Source organism: Cherax quadricarinatus, chromosome 3 (assembly GCF_038502225.1).
Source record: "Cherax quadricarinatus isolate ZL_2023a chromosome 3, ASM3850222v1, whole genome shotgun sequence".
Taxonomy (NCBI): Eukaryota; Metazoa; Arthropoda; class Malacostraca; order Decapoda; family Parastacidae; genus Cherax; species Cherax quadricarinatus.
In genome coordinates this window covers 22811809-22832204 of record NC_091294.1, presented here as the reverse complement: position 1 = coordinate 22832204, position 20396 = coordinate 22811809, and the positions used below count along the sequence as shown (strand labels likewise).

The following is a 20396-nucleotide window of genomic DNA, read 5'->3' as shown; positions in this document are numbered from 1 at the left end:
CTACAAAATAAAAGAAATGTGTTAGCTACTAAAAGATAACATACTTTCAAACTGCTGGAAACTGAAATATTCGAAAATAATATCATGAACAACTGCACATTACATAAAGTTAGAGTAAATTCCCAGCCACTGGGCAACCACTGCGTGTACGGTAGTATGATTTAATACATTTTTAAGGCATAATAGCAAGACCTAAGAAATACAGTGGTACCTTGGGATACGAATTTATTTCGTTCCAGAAGGCTGTTCAAGTGCCAATATCAAACGAATTTGTTCCCATAAGGAATAATGTAAATTAGATTAATCTGTTTCAGACCACCAAAAATACACTTACAAAAGCACTTACATAAATACAATTACATAACTGTTCGAGTTTTGGGTTGTTCGTATCCCGAGGTACAACTGTATTATGAAATTGTATGTGACTGCAGGCACTATGGGTTCCCCTGAGAGAAAAACAAAAATCCTATCAATGTATTCACAGGTAGTAACAGATGAAAGTGTAAGAGGAGCCCATCAATGTTACTAGAGCTGTGGTAGACTATAATTTTGAATTTTTCAGTAATGTACTATGATTTTATCAAAATTATTTTCAAGGAAATTTATTTACTTGAAAAATTTGAATGATTTATAGCTCACATAAATGCTCTCCAATTTTTAACACACTGGTTGGTCATTTCCCTCAAAAATAAGGAAATCTACAGCCATTAAAAAAATACAGCACTGGAATATTAGGAAAAGAAAAAAATTATACAGGCCTCCCAGTTCAATTGTGGACTGTATCTTTAGAAGAAACTGGCACAATATAATCAAAATCCATATAACTGAGCAGAGGTATACTTAGTAAAAAGGGAGTTATATTACCAGCAACTGTCAAAGGCCTCTTTTTGATTAGAAATTCTGTATAGTACTCAAAAAAACAAAGGTGACCACCTGCAGACGTGTGCAACAGCACGAGTCTTCATGGTCTGGGAGTGTATTTCACTGACACATGCAAGGAGAGTGAGCTTTTAGCCTAAAGAAAGAGAATGAGCAGAAGCATCAATGGGCAACAGAGGCCATGAAAGTGACAGCAGCAGCAGCAGCAGCAACAGTGGCAGCAGCAGCAGCGGCAGCAACAGTGGCAGCAGCAGCAGCAGCAGCAGCAGCAACAATGGCAGCAGCTGCTACATCCTCTACCTTTGCAAGTCATGCTGTTTTGTATCAATGAATCACTTTGCACTTAATGCAACTACCAAAAATCTTTGTACTTGGCTGCAACTTCTCCTTCTGAGATGACCTCCACAATTAAATCTCTCAAAAACAAAGCAAGCGACCAAATGAAAATGCTGTACACACCAACATACACAAGAAAGCAGCACAGATATTATTACCATACACTCCAATACTCAATAGTACCACAATCTACAAGGGTGGACACTCCCCCGATACTCTAATATGAACACATAAGAGGCCAATATTACAAATTATCTGAATAAGAGTTAGTCAACACAGGTCATATGATCTTACTTCGAGCATCAAAAGGTTCAATACTCATACACTAACACTATTAATACTTACTCCTAAGCTAGCTAAATTGACAATATAAGGTGGAACAAATAATTTTTTGCAACCATAAATTAGTACACACAAAGTTCAAGTAACTTAATATGTTTAATTTTTCTGCCAAGCTCCTAGCAACATCAATTATACTTATCCTGGCACTAGAAAGTAGTCAAACTGTATATGAGGGCTTCATGGATTGGCTAATACAAACAGTCCACAGGCTAATAAACACTAGCAGTGATCCAGACTAGTAGACTAATCCAATTATTAATACCATACTTGTTTATCTCTGAAACACAATACAGCAGTTACATCACAAGAAAAATGTGATAAACTGTAACAAATATTTAAGAAAATAATATTACAGTGTCAGCAAAAAACCCTACCCCATGTCCAGATTACCTGACGATCAAAAGGGGAAAGATATTTTTCTAGTGCAGAAGAACCATTCATGTGCCTGCCTAACGTGTGTGGCAGCAACCTGTATCATCCTTGGTATAAGTGCAAGAGAGGCAGTGAGTGGTTGATTCTTGTGAATTATAGGTGTATTTTTGGTTTTCCTAACCCCAGTTTATTTTATCATTCTGTGAAAATGCATTGGAGCTACCTTTCTAAGGAAAAGGCTTGTGTGTTGGTCTTGAGAGAAGAGAACATCTCCATTAAGAAACAGCATGATGAACAGTGTGATTTGAATCGGCTATTAACCCTTAAACTGTCCAAACGTAGCTCTACATTTGCACGTGTAGTGCTCCAAATGTAGATTTCTTTTTTTTGCATAAGAAACAATGAAAAATCAAATGTAGATCTACGTTCGGAGCGCTAAGCATGCGAACGCATATCTACGTTTGGACAGTTTAAGGGTAAACTGTCTCTTGCCACTTTGGTTCCTGCTCTTAAACCAATCCCTAGTCAATCTAAGAATACTTATGTCACTGACTGGTTACCAAAAAGGCCAGTGACCCAGAACCCTGCAATTTCATCATGTGAAGTAAAGAAAGCCCACCCAAACCTGTTCAAAGACATGTCGGTGAGGATCGTATGCCACAGGATGGAGATAAACCACCTTAGCTCATGGCACACAGCTCTAAAACCACTAGTACCAAAGGCTACGACTACCAAGAGGTTGAACTTTTGTAATAAATGTTAGCTGATGCCATCGTTAGCTGAGGGTCCACTGTACTTCTAAACTGTTGTATTCTGAGCACCTCTGCAAAAACAGTGATTATGTGTGAGTGAGGTGAAAGTGTTGAATGATGAAAGTATTTTCTTTTTGGGGATTTTCTTTCTTTTTGGGTCACCCTGCCTCAGTGGGAGATGGCCGACTTGTTAAAAAAAAAAAATTAGGGTCCAGAACAATGGAAGAAAGTGATGTTTGTTGAGAACATCCAAGATAGATCAGAGTGAGTTCATCACCCCTGTGGTAATAAAGGGGTGACTCCCAAGTATAGAGAAGTGTTGAACACTTATACTCCATTATGGTGTAGGGTGTTTGCATTAGTGAGAACGGGAGGGCAGGCCTGTTCTTCCTTCTAAGAACAAAACAATGAATAAATTAAATATATTGAAGTACTAGAGGGTCATCTGAAATTAGCAATTTAACATTCATGACAGCAATTTTTTCAAACAAGACAATGTGCCCAGTCACACATCTAAAATAGTTAAAAGTGGTTAACTGATAACAGTATTAAAGTGCCTGGTAATAGCCCAGAATTAAATCTGATAAAGCTTGTGTATCTCAAAATGAAGGATGACCTAAATAAGTAAGACACCTTGTCAGTGCCAAAGCTGAAAAAGTCGCTTTGGATATTGCTTATTATTTATCTTTAGCAGACTCCATGCCCAGACACATGCAAGAAGTAATCAAAGTCATGGGAGGATAACAAAATAGTCAAAGATTATATAACTTTTAATGTACTTTTTATGGCATTCAAAGACAAATTTTTATTTAAAAATGGGTGAGGGTCAAGTTTTTTTTCTGTCACTATACACTACTTCCCAGTGTCTCACCCCATCTAACACAAATTATATATGACAATATTCATGAAATGTAACTGCAAGTGTCAATAAAAGATGACTAACATCTCTAATTTCCTCTAAATTTAGCCCCCAAAATTCTTGGTAATGATAAAAAAAGGACAAACCTCAGACAATGAATGACAGTCAACAACACTACATACCTGCAGCTGTTCCTGCAGTACCACCATCACCTCCTTCGTGCAATGTGTGATGGATGGCCGTTGCAAGGCGTAGTGTACGTAGTTCATCCTCCAGGGTTGCCAGCTGAGCCAGTGTAGCAGATTCTCGGTCACCGAGGGTCCTCTGTTCCGACCCCTGTTTACCCACATACTGTACTACTCACACATTTTCCTAAATTTGGCTACATTCAACACCACAATTTGATTACTAAGCCTCTTGATGATTAAAATATTTTCTCGAAGAAAGTTGCAGGTCTGTTTACATCACAAATAGAAAGTTACAATATAAACAAATTTGTTATACACACTATAAGTTTAATAGTGATTTGTAAGTTTTATAGTGGTAATAAACTTAAATAGGAAATTTATAAAACACTGTATGCAAATAGAACAGATTTAAGATTATCACACAAAGTTAAAATTCACTAGGTAATATTGATTTTAGATAAGGAAAACCTTAATACATGTAGTGTCCTTCATGCAATGATAGGACAAGTAGGATGGGAGCCAGTTTCAGGAAGCACAACATGCAACACACACCCGCCTCATGCTTGGCGGCAAACCAGAGAAGCAGCAGCAGAGCAGAGCACAGCCCAGCCACCCACTCACTACTGCACCCACCCGGCAAGAGGAAGAAGAAACTGAGTCAGAAATCTGCTTTTAAGACCACTGTGAGAAATGGCTGAGAAAATAATAGTTATGACTTTAGGATAATACATGACAACCTGAGCTCCAATGTTGTCATTCCTAACTGATCTGTAACTCATTGTTTATCTACAGAGACTCTTAGTGAGATACGAGATTAATGCATGCTCTAAGGAAAACTCTAAAATCACTACCCATATAATGAATATCTTGAAAATATAATAACAACAGTTGTAGGTGTTACGCATTTGTTTCACACCTAAAGATAAGGGGTTATCAAGAAAATAAATTTTGAAAAACACACTTATGTCACTGATTGGAACAAAATTCTGTATTTAGGATGGACTACCTGTTGATTCTGGAGTTTGCTTAATAGCAGTGTATGCAGTATAAAGTGTTAAGCAAAAGTGGTTGAAAACTTTGAAAAAGCTATCATAATTTTAGGAATGCTTCTGAATTAACATGCAAGTGTTCAATACAGTACGAAGAGACTTGGAGCTGTATGCAATAAAATACCCCAAGTTCAGTTTGTGCACTATGCATCTTCCACATTCTAATGACAGACTTCCCTCACTTTCCTTTTAGGAAAATTTGGAGAATTGCTAACTTCATAAAATTTGTGCTCAAAATCAACTTCCACTAACACCAAAAATTGAGAAATTTTTTTTTTACCAGAAATGGAAAGAAGCACACACCAAGCTATTTTCTGTGATTGAACAGCCAAATACCAACACTAAAACTGCCATCACCACAGATGTTTAAAATCCAGTAACATTGGTACCTGTGTATAAGCTGGAGGTACAGAGGTACAGGCAGTGCCTGAAGAAACTGATGAGGGTATATGATCACTGGACCTACAATAACGTCTGTCACTACGTCTCGGGGAACTAGTGCAGCTACTGTTGCCACCCGATGGAAGATCCTGTAAAAGATTTGAAATGTTACCTAGTGAATGAAGCCTTTATATTTATCCAAGTATTGAATATTAAAAGCCCATTACTGTTTATTTTTGTATCTACTGACCTCTACACTGTTATTCTAGTTATAATTTTGCAACTGGTCCCCTGAACACTACAGCAAATAAATATCTCTGGCATGCCTAGCATATGATTCAACCTATTGTACGTACAAACTTAATGTAATGTAGATACACACACACCAAGCTTGTACAAAGCTCATAAATTTAAAAACTTAAAATACTGCCTCATTTAAGTATCTTAATTAAGCATGTGCATCATTCAAACCTTTAAGTACAGTGAAAGTTCGGTTTTCGATTTTTAATCTGTTCCAGAGAGTCAGACAAAAACCGAATTCAACGAAAACTGAAGCAATATTTTCCATAAGAAATAATGTAAATCTAATTAATCCATTCCAGACACCCAAAAGTATTAACAAAAAATACATTTTATAGAGAATAAATATAGTTTTACATACAGAAAACAATGAGAAATAAATATAAATGGCTAATTTTAATGATAAATGAGCATTTAACATCACACTTATCTTTATTGAAGACTCTTGTTGGCGTATGGGATACGGCGAGGAGGGGAGAGGAAAGAGAGGTTACTGTTTGGAAGGGGAATCTCCTTCCATAAAGACTTCAGGCATGAAGGCCCTATCCGGGGTTACTTCCCTTTTTTGTCTTTTACTGGCACTAGCTTCAAAGTCACTGTGCCCCTGTCGCACAAAAAATCTGTCCAGAGAGCTCTGTTTCTGGCGTCTCTTTAAGATTTGCCTGAAATGGGACAAGGCATTGTCATTGAATATGTTGCAGACATGGATTGCAACAGCTTTGTTAGGATGATATTTATCCACAAAACCTTGCGCCTCACTCCACTTTGCACAAATGTCCTTAATTGCTGAAGAAGGCACATTCTCCCCTCTAACTCCCGCTAACTCTTTTTCATTATCCACACCAACAACAACTTTTCAACATCTTCGACTGTTTGCAATCTCTGTTTCGTTAGCACACTCATCCTTTTCGCAACATCAGCTTCCTTGATTTCTCTTTTCTTCGCCAGGATGGAATTGATCATTGATGAGGACTTCCCATACATCCTGGCGAGATCAACCATACATACACCACTTTCGTACTTTTCAACAAGTTCTTCCTTGAATTCTATCATGTTTTTCACCTTCTTTATCAAAGGACTGGCACTCAGAAATTTCTTTGGCCCCATGGTGGCTTATTTAGCAGTCACACACAATAAACAAGCACAAAAAAACAATAGATTATTACGAAATGTTTCGTATGAATGAGCAAGGTAATGTTCACTCGCCAAGAAACAACGCCACACTGACTCAGAATGCGTGCATGGGAGGCTTTGTGTGCGCACGGCAGGCAGACATGTTTGGTACAGCGGATGAAATCCGATGTGAGGAACGAAAACAGAGACAATATTTTGACGAAAAGTCGTCAATAACCAAAATTGATGGAAACGGGGGCAAACAAAAACCGAGGTTCCACTGTATTGTACAACACATTCAGTGGCACAGCCATGATTTTGGTATGGACAGAAGGGAGGTGGGTATGTTAAGCCAAGATTTCAATTTGGAAGCGACGGAGGGGATACATTAAGCCAAGATCTCAATCTGGAAGGGAAGGAGTGGGGGTACATTAAGCCAGGATTTCAATCTGAAAGTGGAGGGTGGGTACATTAAGCCAAGATTTCAGTCTGGAAGAGAGGGAGGGGGGTATGTTAAGCCAAGATTTTAATCTGAAAGGGAAGGATGGGGGTATGTTAAGCCAAGATTTCAATCTGGGACAAAATGGGGTACATAAGCCAAGATTTCAATCTGGGAAGGAATGAGGTACATGAGCCAAGATTTCAATCTGGGAAGGAAAGGGGTATATAAGCCAAGATTTCAATCTGGGAGGGAATGAGGTAAATAAGCCAAGATTTCAATCTGGGAGGGAATGAGATACATAAGCCAAGATTTCAATCTGGGAGGGAAAGGGGTACATAAGCCAAGATTTCAATCTGGGAGGGAATGAGGTACATAAGCCAAGATTTCAATCTGGGAAGGAATGAGGTACATAAGCCAAGATTTCAATCTGGGAGGGAAAGGGGTACATAAGCCAAGATTTCAATCTGGGAGGGAATGAGGTACATAAGCCAAGATTTTAATCTGGGAGGGAATGAGGTACATAAGCCAAGATTTCAATCTGGGAGGGAATGGGGTACATTAAGCCAAGATTTCAATCAGGGAGGAGCTTAATAATCACATGATGCTGAAAAATTCAAAGAAATCATTTTTAAAAGAATATATTTTTCAGTATATGAAATTTCTCGAACTATCATGCTTTCATAGTCACTAGTCAATATAAAACAGTGAAAATTAGCCATTAACTGGAAAAATTAAGTTAGATAATTTGCATCTGGGAAAGCTATAGCCCCTTAAGCTACCCTTACCCCTTCCCCTCCGTGGCTGTGCCACTGAACACATCCACTCTTTATTCTTATCTACATTACAATTCCTAACCTAATTATAACTCATACCTCAGTTAAAATATATAGTGTGCTTGATATGATGATATTATAAGGCATACGGTACATATATTTTTTTTTTCAACAAACCAGCTATATCCCACCAAGGCAGGGCATACCAGGAGTATACTTGGAGAAGGTTTCAGGAGTCAATGCCCCCACAACCCAGTCTGTGACCAGGCCTCATGGTGGATCAGGGCCTGATCAACCAGGCTGTTACTGTCAGCGGCACATAAACCGACGCACGAACCACAGCCCAGCTGATCAGGTACCGACTTTAGGTGATTGTCCAGAGCCTTCTTGAAGACAGCCAGGGGTCTACTGGTAATCCCCCTTATGCATGCTGGGAGGCAGTTGAACAGTCTTGGGCCCCTGACACTTATTGTGTTGTCTCTTATCGTGAAGGTGGAGCCCCTGCTTGTCATTGGGGAGTGATTTTCGTGTGCAAATTTGGTACTAATTCCTCTAGGATTTTCCAAGTGTACCTCTTCCACCTGTGTTGCAGGGAATACAAGTCGAGGAACTTCAACCGTTCCCAGTAATTTAAGTGTTTTATCATACTTACGTGTGCCGTGAAGGTTCTCTGTACATTTTCTAGGTTAGCAATTTCATCCCTAGTTTTGAAGGCTCTCATTATCCATCCTGTCACTTTTCTAGATGTGGTAGATACAATGTTGTGGTATTTGAAAGTGAGAGCCTCTGACATTATCACTCCCAGGTATTTTACATTAGTTTTTTGCTCTATTGTGTGGTTGGAATTTGTTTTATACTCTGATATGGTTTTAATTTCTTCATGTTTTCTTATCGGAGTAATTGAAATTTCTCTTCATTGAACTTCACATTGTTTTCTGCAGCCCATCTAAAGATTTGGTTGATGTCCGCCAGGATTCTTGCAGTGTCTTCAAATTCAGGTGTTATGCAAATTCAGATGTCATCTGCAAAGGAAGACATGGTGCTGTGGCTTACATCCCTGTCTATATCAGATATGAGGATGAGAAACAAGATGGGAGCAAGTACAGTGGACCCCCGGTTAACGATATTTTTTCACTCCAGAAGTATGTTCAGGTGCCAGTACTGACCGAATTTGTTCCCATAAGAAATATTGTGAAGTAGATTAGTCCATTTCAGACCCCCAAACATACATGTACAAACGCACTTACATAAATACACTTACATAATTGGTCGCATTCGGAGGTAATCGTTATGCGGGGGTCCACTGTACTGTGTCTTGTGGAACAGAGCTTTTCACAGTAGCTGCCTCGGACTTTACTCTGTTGACTACTACTCTTTGTGTTCTATTTGTTAGGAAATTATAGATCCATCTACCAACTTTTCCTGTTATTCCTTTATCATGCATTTTGTGTGCTATTATACCATGGTCACACTTGTCGAAGGCTTTTGCAAAGTCTGTGTATACTACAACTGCATTTTGTTTGTCTTCTAGGGCATTTGGGACCTTGTCATAGTGGTCCAGTAGTTGGAACAGGCAGGAGCAACCTGTTTTAAACCCATGTTGCCCTGGCTTGTGCAACTGATGAGCATCTAGATGAGTGGCAATCTTGCTTCTTAAAACCCATTCAAAGATTTTTATTATGTGCAATGTTAGTGCTACTGGTCTGTGGTTCTTGGCTATTGCTTTACTGCCCCCTTTATAGAGTAGGGCTATGCATTGCTTTTAGCAGCTATGTCCATGTTCCCTCTCCACAGAATGCTAAAAGCACATGAAAGGGGCATCTTGCAGTTCTTGATGAACACTGAGTTCCACGAATCTGGGCCTGGGGCAGAGTGCATGGGCATGTCATGTACTGCCTTTGCCAAGTCATATGGTGTTAGGATAATATCAGAGAAGTGTGAAACTACCAAATTCTGAGTCTTGGTCCTAAAAAATTCATTTAGGTCTTTGACTCTTAGCCTGGTTAGCGGCTCACTAAAAACTGAGTCATACTGGGATTTGAGTAACTCGCTCATTTCCTTGCTGTCATCTGTGTAAGACCATTCTCATTTAAGCAGGGGCCTAATACTGGATATTGTTCTCGACCTACATTTGGCATAAGAAAAGAAATATTTTAGGTTTCTTTCAATTTCATTTATGCTTTTAGTTCTTCGTGCATTTCTTGTCTTCTGTAAGATTCCTTTACCTTAAGTTTGATATTTGCTATTTCTCTGACAAGTGCCTCCCTTTGTATTACAGATATATTGGCCTCTTTCAGCCTCGCTAATTCTTCACCTTCACCTGTATAGGGAGTGCCTCTCTTTTTCTAGTTTACATCTTTTCTTCCTTTTCCTTAACCCTTTCAGGGTCAGTCCTGTAAAATTACAGCTTTGACGCCAGGGTCGGTCCTGTAAAACTACGCCAAAATTCTAGTGGCTTCCAATCTTGTGGGAGAAAGTTGGTAGGCCTATATATGAGAAAATGAATCTGCATAGTCAGTTTACCTGGAGTTTACCTGGAGAGGGTTTCAGGGGTCAACGCCCCTGCGGCCCGGTCTGAGACCAGGCCTCATGGTGGATCAGGATCTGATCAACCAGGCTGTTACTGCTGGCCGCATGCAAGCTGACGTACAAACCACAGCCTGGTTGGTCAGGTACTGACTTTAAGTGTCTGTCCAGTGCCTTCTTGGAGACAGCCAGGGGTCTATTGGTAATCCTCCTTATGCATGCTGGGAGGCAACTGAACAGTCTTGGACCCCAGACATTTATTGTGTTGTATCTCAGTGTACTCGTGGTGCCCCTGCTTTTCATCGGGGGGATGTTGCATCTCCAGCCGAGTCTTTTGCTTTCATATGGAGTGATTTTCGTGTGCAGGTTTGGTACCAATCCCTCCAGGACTTTCCAAGTGTATATTATCATGTATCTCTCTCCTGCGTTCGAGGGAATACAGATCAAGGACCTTCAACCATTCCCAGTAGTTTAGGTGCCTTATCGCACTTGTGTGTGCTATGAAAGTTCTTTGTACACTCTCCAAGTCTGCAATGTCACCAGCCTTGAAGGAGGCTGTTAGTGTACAGCAGTATTCCAGCCTAGAGAGCACAAGGGATTTGAAGAAAATCATCATGGGCTTGGCATCCCTAGTTTTGAAGGTTCTCATTATCCATCCTATCATTTTCCTAGCGGATGAGGTAGATACATTGTTGTGGTCTTTGAAGGCGAGATCTCTGACATTATCACTCCCAGGTCCTTTACATTACTTTTCCACTCTATTGTATGGCTAGAATTTGTGGTATACCCTGACACATTTTTAATTTCTTTAAGTTTTCCATATCTGAGTAGTTGAAACTTCTCCTCGTTGAGCTTCATATTGTTTTGAGTAGCCCATTCGAAGATTTGGTTGATGTCCGCTTGGAGTCTCACGGTGTCTTCAATGGAGGTCACTGCCATGGTGATCCAGGTGTCATCCGCAAAGGAAGACACGGAGCTATGGCTTACATCTCTGTCTATGTCAGAAATGAGGATGAGGAATAGAATGGGAACGAGTACTGTGCCTTGGGGAACAGAGCTTTTTACCATGGCTGCCTGGAACTTTACTCTTTTTACTATCACTCTTTGTGTTCTATTTGTCAGGAAGTTGTAGATCCATCTACCAACTTTTCCTATTATTCCTTTATTACACATTTTGTGTGCCATTACACCATGGTCACACTTATCGAAAGCTTTTGCAAAGTCTGTGTATACATCTGTATTTTATTTATCCTCTACAGCATCCAGGACCTTGTCATAGTGGTCCAGTAGCTGGGACAGGCAGGAGTGGCCTGCTCTAAACCCGTGTTGCCCTGAGTTGTGTAATTGATGGGTATCTAGGTGCTTCTTAGAACCCTCTCAAAGATTTTTATGATATGGGATGTTATCGCTATCGGTCTGTAGTTCTTTGCAATTGCTTTACTGCCACCTTTGTGGAGTGGGGCTATGTTGTTTTTAGTGTGTGTGGGATGACCCGTGTCCATGCTCCCTCTCCATAAAATGCTGAAGGCACGCGATAGCGGCTTCTTGCAATTCTTGATGAACACGGAGTTCCACGAGTCTGGGCCTGGGACAGAGTGCATAGGCATGTCATTAATTGCCTCTTCAAAATCTTGTGGAGTTAGAATAATATCCAAGAGTTTTGGGATGACCAAATTTTGGGTTTTGTTCATAAAGAATTCATTTGGATTGTCGACCCTTAGAGTGGGCAGTGGATCACTGAACACTGAGTCATATTGGGACTTTAGTATCTCACTCATTTCTTGGCTATCATCTGTGTATGCCCCATCCTGCCTAAGCAGGGGCCTAATACTGGATGTGTTTTCCCTTAGATTTGGCATAAGAGAAGAAGTATTTCATTTTTTTTTCAATTTCCTTTATGGCTTTTAGTACTTCCTGTGATTCTTGTCTCCTATAAGATTCCTTCAGCTTAAGTTTGGTATTTGCAATTTCAATGACTAGTGCTTCCCTTCGTATTTCAGATATACTGACCCCACTCAGCTGTGACTCTTCGCCTTCAGCTGTATAGGAAACGTCTTTCTCTTTCTACTTTACATCTTCTCTTTCTTTTTCTTAATGGAATGTGTTTTGAGCAGATCTCAAGAACCACAGAATTAATTTTTTCAAGGCAAATGTTTGGATCCGTGTTGTTTAGAATATCTTCCCAACTTGTTTCATTTAGGACATGGTTTACTTGATCCCATTGCATGTTTTTGTTATTGAAATTGAATTTCGTGAAGAGACCTTCATGACTGCTCACATTTTGCTGGTCCAGAGCCCTGTGCACACATGTCTGTACCTCTATTATGTTGTGATCTGAGTGAATTGTCTTTGATACAGTTATATTACGTATCAGATAGTCATTAGTGAAGATGAGGTCCAGCGTATTTTCTAGTCTTTGTAGACTCTACTATTTGCTGGTTTAAGGTGAATTTGTTGCAGAAATTTAGTAGTTCGTGTGTGTGTGAATTTTCATCTGAGCTGCCTCCTGGGGTAATCTCTGCTGAAACATTGTTTGCTATACTCCTCCATTTTAGATGTCTCAGGTTGAAATCTCCTAGCAGTAAGATGTTTGGGGCAGGAATTGGGAGATTTTCCAGTGTTCAATTTTCTCAAGCTGCTCTTGGAACTGCTGGGAAGTTGCATCTGGAGGCTTGTGTACTACCACAATGACAAGGTTTTGGTTTTCGATCTTTACCGCCAAAACTTCAACTACATCATTTGAGGTGTTTAGTAGTTCTGTGCAAATGAGCGACTCTATGACATACAGGCCAAGCCCCCCCTTGTTGCCTGTTTAGTCTGTCACATCAGAATAGGTTATAACCTGGGATCCATATTTCATTGTCATAGTGATCCTTTATGTGGGTCTCTGTGAATGCTGCAAACACTGCATTTGACTCCATGAGCAGTCCCTTGATATAAGGAATTTTGTTGTTTTTTGACGGCTTTAGACCCTGTATGTTTGCAAAGACAAATGTCATATTGGTGGAATTTAAGGAGGTTTTATTTGCTGGCTCTAATATCCATGTTCTGAGGTAGAGGCCAATGGCCGTGCCTCCGCTCCAGAAGTGTTTTCAGGTGGTGTAGGATTATTGTCATTTCTTGCCAGTCTTTTTTCCCTTCTGGCCCTAAAAAAAACCTCTGTCCCTGGAGAGGTTGTGGCTCCTCTCTTTTGTTTCCCATAGTCTGGCTGGTCTGTGTCTTCTAGTCCCTTCAGATGATGTGCCTGCCAGTATGCACTGTAGCATGTAGTGCATGAGAAAAAAAACTGCAACTGTGTTTTTGATGTAAAACAGTGACTTTGCAGTGTATTTTTGTATGGTTTTTATGGTTGTATATTTGGTCTCTTGGTCTCATTTGATAGGAATGAAGATATATTACAGAAAAAGAGATGACTTTTAATGGTTTACGGCTAAAAGTAGCTTAAAATTCAGCTGAAAATAGCAGAAATATTTGATTTTTGCCAACGTTCAAGAGTAAACAAAACATGTCACGCGTCCGATACACATCAATTAACCAGTCTAATATGCACTCACAAATGCACTGACATTATTAATACAATTATTACCATTATGCAGTAGTCTGAATAAATCTTCTATTTTATGTGTGAATAAAAATTCAAAATAAAAAGCAAGAGTAATATAAGAGGGTCCTGGAGCTGCGACTAATGAACAGAGAAAATGTTATTTTAGTGCCAGGAATGTCTACGTTATTTATTCTGAACACTATTTTGAAATTGGCTTTTTCCTGAATTTTGTGTGAAATTGGCCAAATTAGTAATTTCTGATCACTTTATTGCGTAGTTGAAGTAGGTAAATGAGCAGTTTCTTGTACTCAATCGATAGAATAAAAGGATTTCTAGTTAAACAGCTATGAGTTTGGTCGACTGAAACAATGGAATTGTAATAAAATAGAGTTCAAAGTGGGCGAAATCACTGATGCATAAATATTGCTGAAACCGCTAACTTCGCGAGAGCGTAATTCCATGAGTTTTCCATCAAATTTTGTGATTTTGGTTTCATTACCTTTGGAAAAAAATTCTTTCATTTCATAAGAATTTTTTTTTTTTTAATTCTTCGACCTTGGGAGTAGGTTTGCGAACAGGGGTCTTGGCCCTCAAAGGGTTAAAGGAATATGCATTAAACATACCTCACGTGCCACAGAGTTAATTTTTTCTAGACATAGGTTTGGATTCATGTTGCACAGGATGTCTTCCCAGTTTATTTCATTCAGGACATAGTTGATTTGGCCCTACCATAAGTTTTTGTTATTGAAGTTGAATATGGTGAAGGCTCCCTCATGACCTAAGAAGAAAAACGAATGTTTTTCTTTTAACCCTTTGGGGGTCGGCAGGTCCTCTCAGAGACTTGTTCTCAGGGTCAGCCAAATTTAAAAAAAAAAATTATTATTTCTTATGAAAAGATAGAGAATCTTTTCCCGATCATAATGACACCAAAATTATGAAATTTGAAGGAAAACTTACGGAATTATGCTCTCACGAAGTTAGCGGTCTCGACGATGTTCACGCATCGGCGATTTTGCCCACTTTGAGCCCTATTTTCAGCCAATTCCAGTGTACTAGTCGACAAAAATCATAACTACTTTGCTAGAACTCCATTTTTCTATCAAATGAATACAAAAAAACGCCCATTTACCGATTTCAACTATCCAATAAAGTGGTCAGAATTTAGTAATTTTGCCAATTTCACACAAATTTCAAAAGATGCCAATTTCTGAATAGGGTCCAGAATAAACAAGAAAGACATTCCTGGCACTAAAGTAACAAGTTCTCTGTTCATTAGTCACATCCCCCAGGCCCCTCTTATATTTCTTTGGCTTTCCACTTTGAATTTTTATTCTTACAAAACAAATAAGATTTACTGTTATGCAGACTATTGCATTAGTGTAGAAATGGTATAAATAATATCAGCGCACTTGTGAAAGAATATTAGACTCACCAGTTGATGTGTATTGGACGCTTGGCATGATTTATTTACTTTTGAACTTTGGTAAAAATCAAACATTTCTGCTACTTTGAGCTCAATTTCAAGGTACTGTTCATTGTAACACCAGTCAAAATCATCTCAATTTCTGTAATATGTCTTCCATTCTATAAAATGAGACCAGGAAAACTAGAATACAACAATAAATACCATATGAAAATACAGTGCAAAGTTGCTGTTTTAATCCAAAAACACGGTGAAAGTTTTTTTTTTCTTATTACGCACTGTGTGCTGCAGGATTTTTTTTATACTGCACACACTGACCACATAGACCCATTCTTTCATATGTAGGCCTACCAGCTTTCTCTCACTAGATTTGATGGCGCTAGAATTTAGGCGTACTAGTGCGTCAAAAACCCTGGGTCGTAAGCCGTACTAGTACGTCCGAAACTCCCAAAGGGTTAAAATTTGGTAATCTATACAGAAGAAAGGGTTACTAGCCCCTTGCCCCCAGCGTGGCTTACTAAGGAAGAATTCTGGTCCACTTCCCCATGGAGAAAAGTACATATAATGTGCCCCCAAAAATGTTTGGTTGTGTCAGTTTTGTCATTTTCTTGCAGAACATCAATTGGCAACACCCATGACAGTGAGTACAGAAATTATTTCTAATAGTTTATCATTAAACAGCCATGGCATATGCTAGAGAGCTCGGTGGTATTTTCACATTTTCATCAGGGTAGTAGTGAAGAAAGTGGACTTGGCATTATATACAATAAGAAGTCATCTATGAATGAGTGAATTTTGAATCACTCTTTGCTTCCTATGTGTCTTCCATGCTCTCACACTTTTAGCTTTTGCCTCCCTGCACCTCTGGGTAAATCATGGGCTCATTTGTTCTTGCCTGTGCCTCTTCTACTTCTGGGTATAAATTTCTCCTCTGCCTCCCAGCACTTTACAGCAACCTTTTCCATCATTTCATTTGCTGCCTTTCCTTCTAGCTCTCTTTCCCATGGCACTCTGCTTAGGAATTGCCTCATACCATCATAGTCTCCACTTTTGAAGTTAGATTTGTCACTTCCTGAATACTCTATTCCTCACTACATCCACTTCCACAAGACATGCAAACCACAGCAATGTGTGGTGGCTAGCACCAAGGTATGCAAACCTCAGCACTGTGTGGTTGCTAGCACCAAGGAATGCAAACCTCAGCACTGCATGGTTGCTAGCACCAAGGTATGCAAACCTCAGCACTGCATGGTTGCTAGCACCAAGGCATGCAAACCTCAGCACTGTGTGGTTGCTAGCACCAAGGTATGCAAACCTCAGCACCAAGTGGTTGCTAGCACCAAGGTATGCAAACCTCAGCACTGAGTGGTTGCTAGCACCAAGGTATGCAACCCTCAGTACTTCATGGCTGCTAGCATCAAGGGACCTCTCATAATCAATGTCCTCACCATCAGTCACTTCGGGTGAACAAAAAATCCAGCCTTGTTAGTACATCCCCTCCTCTCTCCCGAGTTGCATCCCTGATGTGATGACACATGGAGTTTTCCACCACCACCTCCAACAGCTTAGCTCTCCATGTTTCTATCCCTCCACGTGCCTCCACTTTCCTAGTCTATGTTACTGTGGTCACCCCTGTCCTGTTATTGTCCTCATATTCCTGCCATGGTCTCTTGCTGTTTAGTAGGTTGATAATTATTACTACTGTTATCTTGGATCCCCCAGCTGAGTGCCCCTATTATGTTGTGATAAGAACAGATGTATGATGTGCACCTTGCACACAGTACTTAAGGTCATTTTGTGAGCTATGATGTAGTACCACTGAACAACACTGTCCTGCATTATTTTGATAGTATGAGCATCACAACTTGCTTCATGTTTCTGCAGTTTCAACCTCCATTTTGGTTTCTCCATGTCTTACTAAATTAACCCTTAAACGGTCCAAATGTATATGTACGTTCTCTCGCGTAGCGTCCCAAATTTTGAGAAAAAAAAAATGGTTTTTTTTTTAATAGGAAAAAAGAGCATATGGTACCCAGGCGTCCCCAATTTTTTTCATATGGCACACAGTGAGTGCGCAAATATTTATATGAGTGCCCAAATATTTATATTTACACAAGATAAGAGAGAAAAACTGATTATTGAACAACAGATGTAGAATAATCTGTCACAAGATACCTTTCGTTTTCTAAGGTATAAACAAGCAACAGGTGTCAACCTACTTGCTCAACGTCAATATTAGTAGCAGGCGCAGCAGTTCCCCGTGGTGACAGACTCAACCTGTCCATCATAGCCCTGCTATGAGTGATAGCTGCATCTCGCTCCTCATTAGCAAGTTTAATTCTCGACATCATGGCCTCGTCCCGTACTTTCTGGGCAGCATGGATCTGGCCAACCATTTCTGCAAAACATACTGTACTCTTAATAATATTTTTGTATGTGAACAAAATAATATTCTCAAAATGGCTTTAGTTGCAAAAATATAATGATTTTTTTAAAATATGTATTAACTGGCAATGGAATGAAAGAAAAAACATACACAAGTACAGGTGGACAGCCATTCTTGAGTTAAACAAAGCAATGTTGATAACAACAATGACACTTATTATGAATAATGAATAAAGAGTGAACACATAGTAACTGTGTGCGTGCGTGCGTGCATGCGTGTGTGTGTGTGTGTGTGTGTGTGTGTGTGTGTGTACTCACCTAGTTGTACTCACCTAGTTGAGGTTGCAGGGGTCGAGTCCAAGCTCCTGGCCCCGCCTCTTCACTGGTCGCTACTAGGTCACTCTCCCTGAACCATGAGCTTTATCGTACCTCTGCTTAAAGCTATGTATGGATCCTGACTCCACTACATCGCTTCCCAAACTATTCCACTTCCTGACAACTCTGTGGCTGAAGAAATACTTCCTAACATCCCTTTACCTGGAGTTTACCTGGAGAGAGTTTCGGGGGTCAACGCCCCCGCGGCCCGGTCTGTGACCAGGCCTCCTGGTGGATCAGCGCCTGATCAACCAGGCTGTTGCTGCTGGCTGCACGCAAACCAACGTACGAGCCACAGCCCGGCTGATCAGGAACTGACTTTAGGTGCTTGTCCAGTGCCAGCTTGAAGACTGCCAGGGGTCTGTTGGTAATCCCCCTTATGTGTGCTGGGAGGCAGTTGAGGCATCTGTGTCTTCAACTTCCAACTGTGTCCCCTTGTTACTGTGTCCAGTCTCTGGAACATCCTGTCTTTGTCCACCTTGTCAATTCCTCTCAGTATTTTGTAAGTCGTTATCATGTCCCCCCTATCTCTCCTGTCCTCCAGTGTCGTCAGGTTGATTTCCCTTAACCTCTCCTCATAGGACATACCTCTTAGCTCTGGGACTAGTCTTGTTGCAAACCTTTGCACTTTCTCTAGTTTCTTTACATGCTTGGCTAGGTGTGGGTTCCAAACTGGTGCCGCATACTCCAATATGGGCCTAACGTACACGGTGTACAGGGTCCTGGACGATTCCTTATTAAGATGTCGGAATGCTGTTCTGAGGTTTGCTAGGCGCCCATATGCTGCAGCAGTTATTTGGTTGATGTGCGCTTCAGGAGATGTGCCTGGTGTTATACTCACCCCAAGATCTTTTTCCTTGAGTGAGGTTTGTAGTCTCTGGCCCCCTAGACTGTACTCCGTCTGCGGTCTTCTTTGCCCTTCCCCAATCTTCATGACTTTGCACTTGGTGGGATTGAACTCCAGGAGCCAATTGCTGGACCAGGTCTGCAGCCTGTCCAGATCCCTTTGTAGTTCTGCCTGGTCTTCGATCGAGTGAATTCTTCTCATCAACTTCACGTCATCTGCAAACAGGGACACCTCAGAGTCTATTCCTTCCGTCATGTCATTCACAAATACCAGAAACAGCACTGGTCCTAGGACTGACCCCTGTGGGACCCCGCTGGTCACAGGTGCCCACTCTGACACCTCGCCACGTACCATGACTCGCTGCTGTCTTCCTGACAAGTATTCCCTGATCCACTGTAGTGCCTTCCCTGTTATCCCTGCTTGGTCCTCCAGTTTTTGCACCAATCTCTTGTGTGGAACTGTGTCAAACGCCTTCCTGTAGTCCAAGAATATGCAATCCACCCACCCCTCTCTCTCTTGTCTTACTGCTGTCACCATGTCATAGAACTCCAGTAGGTTTGTGACACAGGATTTCCCGTCCCTGTAACCATGTTGGCTGCTGTTGATGAGATCATTCCTTTCTAGGTGTTCCACCACTCTTCTCCTGATAATCTTCTCCATGATTTTGCATACTATACATGTCAGTGACACTGGTCTGTAGTTTAATGCTTCATGTCTGTCTCCTTTTTTAAAGATTGGGACTACATTTGCTGTCTTCCATGCCTCAGGCAATCTCCCTGTTTCGATAGATGTATTGAATATTGCTGTTAGGGGTACACATAGCGCCTCTGCTCCCTCTCTCAATACCCATGGGGAGATGTTATCTGGCCCCATTGCCTTTGAGGTATCTAGCTCACTCAGAAGCCTCTTCACTTCTTCCTCAGTTGTGTGTACTGTGTCCAGCACATGGTGGTGTGCCCCACCTCTCCGTCTTTCTGGAGCCCCTTGTGTCTCCTCTGTGAACACTTCTTTGAATCTCTTGTTGAGTTCCTCACATACTTCACGGTCATTTCTTGTTGTCTCTCCCCCTTCCTTCCTTAGCCTGATTACCTGGTCCTTGACTGTTGTTTTCCTCCTGATGTGGCTGTACAACAGTTTCAGGTCAGATTTGGCTTTCGCTGCTATGTCATTTTCATATTGTCTTTGGGCCTCCCTTCTTATCTGTGCATATTCGTTTCTGGCTCTACAACTGCTCTCCTTATTCTCCTGGGTCCTTTGCCTTCTATATTTCTTCCATTCCCTAGCACACTTCGTTTTTGCCTCCCTGCACCTTTGGGTAAACCATGGGCTCATCCTGGCTTTTTCATTATTCCTGTTACCCTTGGGTACAAACCTCTCCTCAGCCTCCTTGCATTTTGTTGCTACATATTCCATCATCTCATTAACTGGCTTCCCTGCCAGTTCTCTGTCCCACTGAACCCCGTTCAGGAAGTTCCTCATTCCTGTGTAGTCCCCTTTCTTGTAGTTTGGC

The 20396-nt window shown here is 40.7% G+C and overlaps 1 protein-coding gene across 4 annotated transcripts in view; it reads right to left on the bottom strand.

Moving 5' to 3' along the window:
• The window catches only part of LOC128706606 (uncharacterized), a 168921-nt gene that overhangs the window by 41391 nt on the left and 107134 nt on the right, over positions 1–20396 (bottom strand). For all 4 annotated transcript variants that reach the window (XM_070090780.1, XM_070090791.1, XM_070090789.1 and 1 more), the window contains 3 exons: positions 17499–17677; positions 5167–5307; positions 3723–3876 (listed from right to left, as the gene is read on the bottom strand). In XM_070090780.1, coding sequence (XP_069946881.1) covers positions 3723–3876; positions 5167–5307; positions 17499–17677 — 474 coding nt within the window. The remainder of the gene's footprint in view (positions 1–3722; positions 3877–5166; positions 5308–17498; positions 17678–20396) is intronic.